The sequence below is a fragment of the Penaeus monodon genome, chromosome 1 (assembly GCF_015228065.2).
Source record: "Penaeus monodon isolate SGIC_2016 chromosome 1, NSTDA_Pmon_1, whole genome shotgun sequence".
Taxonomy (NCBI): Eukaryota; Metazoa; Arthropoda; class Malacostraca; order Decapoda; family Penaeidae; genus Penaeus; species Penaeus monodon.
Genome location: NC_051386.1, coordinates 48,650,770 through 48,653,269, shown reverse-complemented (window position 1 = coordinate 48,653,269; position 2,500 = coordinate 48,650,770). Strand labels below are relative to the sequence as shown.

Here is a 2,500-nt window from a genome sequence, read left to right as displayed (position 1 = left end):
TCTTGCCCTTCTTGTCGCCGACCAGAAGGAAGGACACTTCATCTCTCAGGGAAGCTCATAAGCACCGGCCTTCGGTTGCAAGATTAGTTCCTGCTGCCAATTGTCTTAATTCAGCTCGGGACTAATGCACCATCAAATTAAACAGGATGTCGCGCAACCTCCTGTACTTCCGTGGACGTTTTATGTCGTTGATACTGTATCAAGCCCGCTTTAATGAAACAGGAAATTGCGCTTGAAGTATATTTCACATACTTCCGTCCTCGCAGTGGGTTCGCCCTTTTTCGGCTTTCTCGTTCAACTTTCGTGTTTATGAGTGTTTGGTCATCCCCGGCGGAATCTGGGTTATTCCGTGTAGATTCGTCATTTTATGTCTATCATGACGCTGTTTATCTGTTTTATGTGTGGACATGCGCGCTTCAGATATGCAGCTTTATGGCAAGGAATCGACGTGTTGAAAACATTAACTTTTTTTTTTTACCTGTCCAGAACAATGTAACGTCATTTTCGAAGAATTTTGTTTCTTTTCAGCATCGACCTGAGTATGTCTCATATCTCTCCCTCGCAGAAGTGCTGAACGAAATTTGCTTAAGCGCTGAGCTAAATTTTGTGAAAACATCTGTATTGTATCTTAAAAGCCTAAGGGACTACGTTGCAGGTCTAGCCAGCCCCGGCTGCATCAGGCTCAACCAGACTGAACCTTAAGTAGTATGCTCATAAAACATTCTGGAAATGACGTTAAGCAGCACTTTTTATACATATTTTTATTACACTATCAATGATTTTAGATTCATACGGAATTTAGGTTCAATGTTTCTTATCATGCTACACGGTGAGGCAAAGCGCACAAGGTAATGTAATATCAGCCTTAAACATTCACTTCAGGCTGAAGGTCGAGAGTAAGAAAGACGTACTTTACAAACACGATATTATGTACCCTAAGACGGAAACGCATTTAGGAGGAATTACGGCAGAATCCCAAAATTCAAAACTAAGTCAAACACGGAAGTGTGGAATTACGAAGTAGGAGAGAGGGAGAGAGAGAGAGAGAGAGAGAGAGAGAGAGAGAGAGAGAGAGAGAGAGAGAGAGAGAGAGAGAGAGAGAGAGAGAGAGATGAAAAAGAGAGAAAGAATGACAAAAAAAAATGATTTACGCTTGTACGAAATTTACAAAGTCGAGATTCCTTCGCGAAATCCTGGCATAGCATCCTCGACGCTGGAATGGCGGTTGTGTAGGCTCACCCCCCAAAAAGAAGGAAAACACAAACCTCATTTTACAAAGATTTTGTTGTGCGTTTCTATATATATTCCGAGTGCTGGAGGATTCATTGGTATTCACAGCCTAGTCTCCAACATGCATGCGAGGGAGTGACATGCTTCGGACTAGGACATTCCGACAGCGTAGAGTGACTGTGTGTGTTGTGTTGTTTACGTGTGTGTGTGTGTGTGTGTGTGTGTGTGTGTGTGTGTGTGTGTGTGTGTGTGTGTGTGTGTGTGTGTGTGTGTGTGTGTGTGTGTAGCAAAGGCTGTTCAGGGGCACATAAATTCCTTGCATGGCTATGGGAGAGGTGAGGAACCTCCGCTGGGGAGTATCGGCTTGAGAATTTACGTTCCTTGAAGAAAATAGGTGAGATTGGATTTCATGACTGAGGAGAGGGATATATACAGTAACTTAGTGCTGGAGGAGGTGATTGGGTAGGCGGCTGGAGTACGGAAGTAGAAGCTGTATTCCTGGGACGAGGTTGGGAGCGTACGAGCACACCTTCGGGGAATCGAAGAGCGGAAAGAACACAGTGGGTAAAAAATGGGGAATAAAGTTGCCATGCGGGATAGGGGGCCATAGCCGGCACAGAAAGAGGCAAAATTGTTCAAAATGGGGAAATACTCCGGCTGAATGCTGCCAGGGGCGCGCATTCCGAACTCGGCGCCGGGAGCATAAGTCAGCGGGAGGGCGTTGGAGTGAAGGAGCCTAGTTGCCCAAAATGGAGGCAGGGATAATGATATCAAAGTGTAATGAGCAATGAGCAAGATCAGGTTCTAGTGAAGTGATTATTGAACTTGATTAGAGAAGTTGAATCCAGTTGAATCTTGAGAGCATTTGGGGAAGGAATTACGGCCAACGACTCTCTGACATGGAGATAATGAAGCTGAGAGCAATGGAGATAATGGGAGTGAGGATTAAAATAACAAAAAAAAAACTGTCCAAAGTGATTGGGTTAATAACAGGGCGAGATGGAGAGAAAACACAATGTGCATATTAAGAGGGAAAATATCCATAATATGCAATTTAAAAAAAGTTACCCATGTACGTTAAGAGAACAGGAGAGAGACAATATCATATACGTATTCAGAGAAAGATGGACATGGATAAAAAACAACAACAACCATCCTTTACATTAAAAAAATAATAATAAAAACAAAAACACGAATAAAACGAAGCTAGAATGACCCTTATGATATGACTCACCGTGTTCAGGTTGCCAAGCTTTTCGTTCAGTTCAGC

General features: G+C 43.2%; 1 protein-coding gene across 2 annotated transcripts in view; it reads right to left on the bottom strand.

The window, feature by feature from the left end:
- The window catches only part of LOC119573293 (SPEG neighbor protein-like), a gene marked incomplete at its 5' end in the record, with an annotated part of 51,330 nt that overhangs the window by 18,380 nt on the left and 30,450 nt on the right, over positions 1 to 2,500 (bottom strand). For both annotated transcript variants that reach the window (XM_037920466.1, XM_037920460.1), the window contains 1 exon segment: positions 2,465 to 2,500. This exon segment is cut by the window's right edge and continues 83 nt beyond it. In XM_037920466.1, the coding sequence (XP_037776394.1) occupies positions 2,465 to 2,500 (36 nt within the window).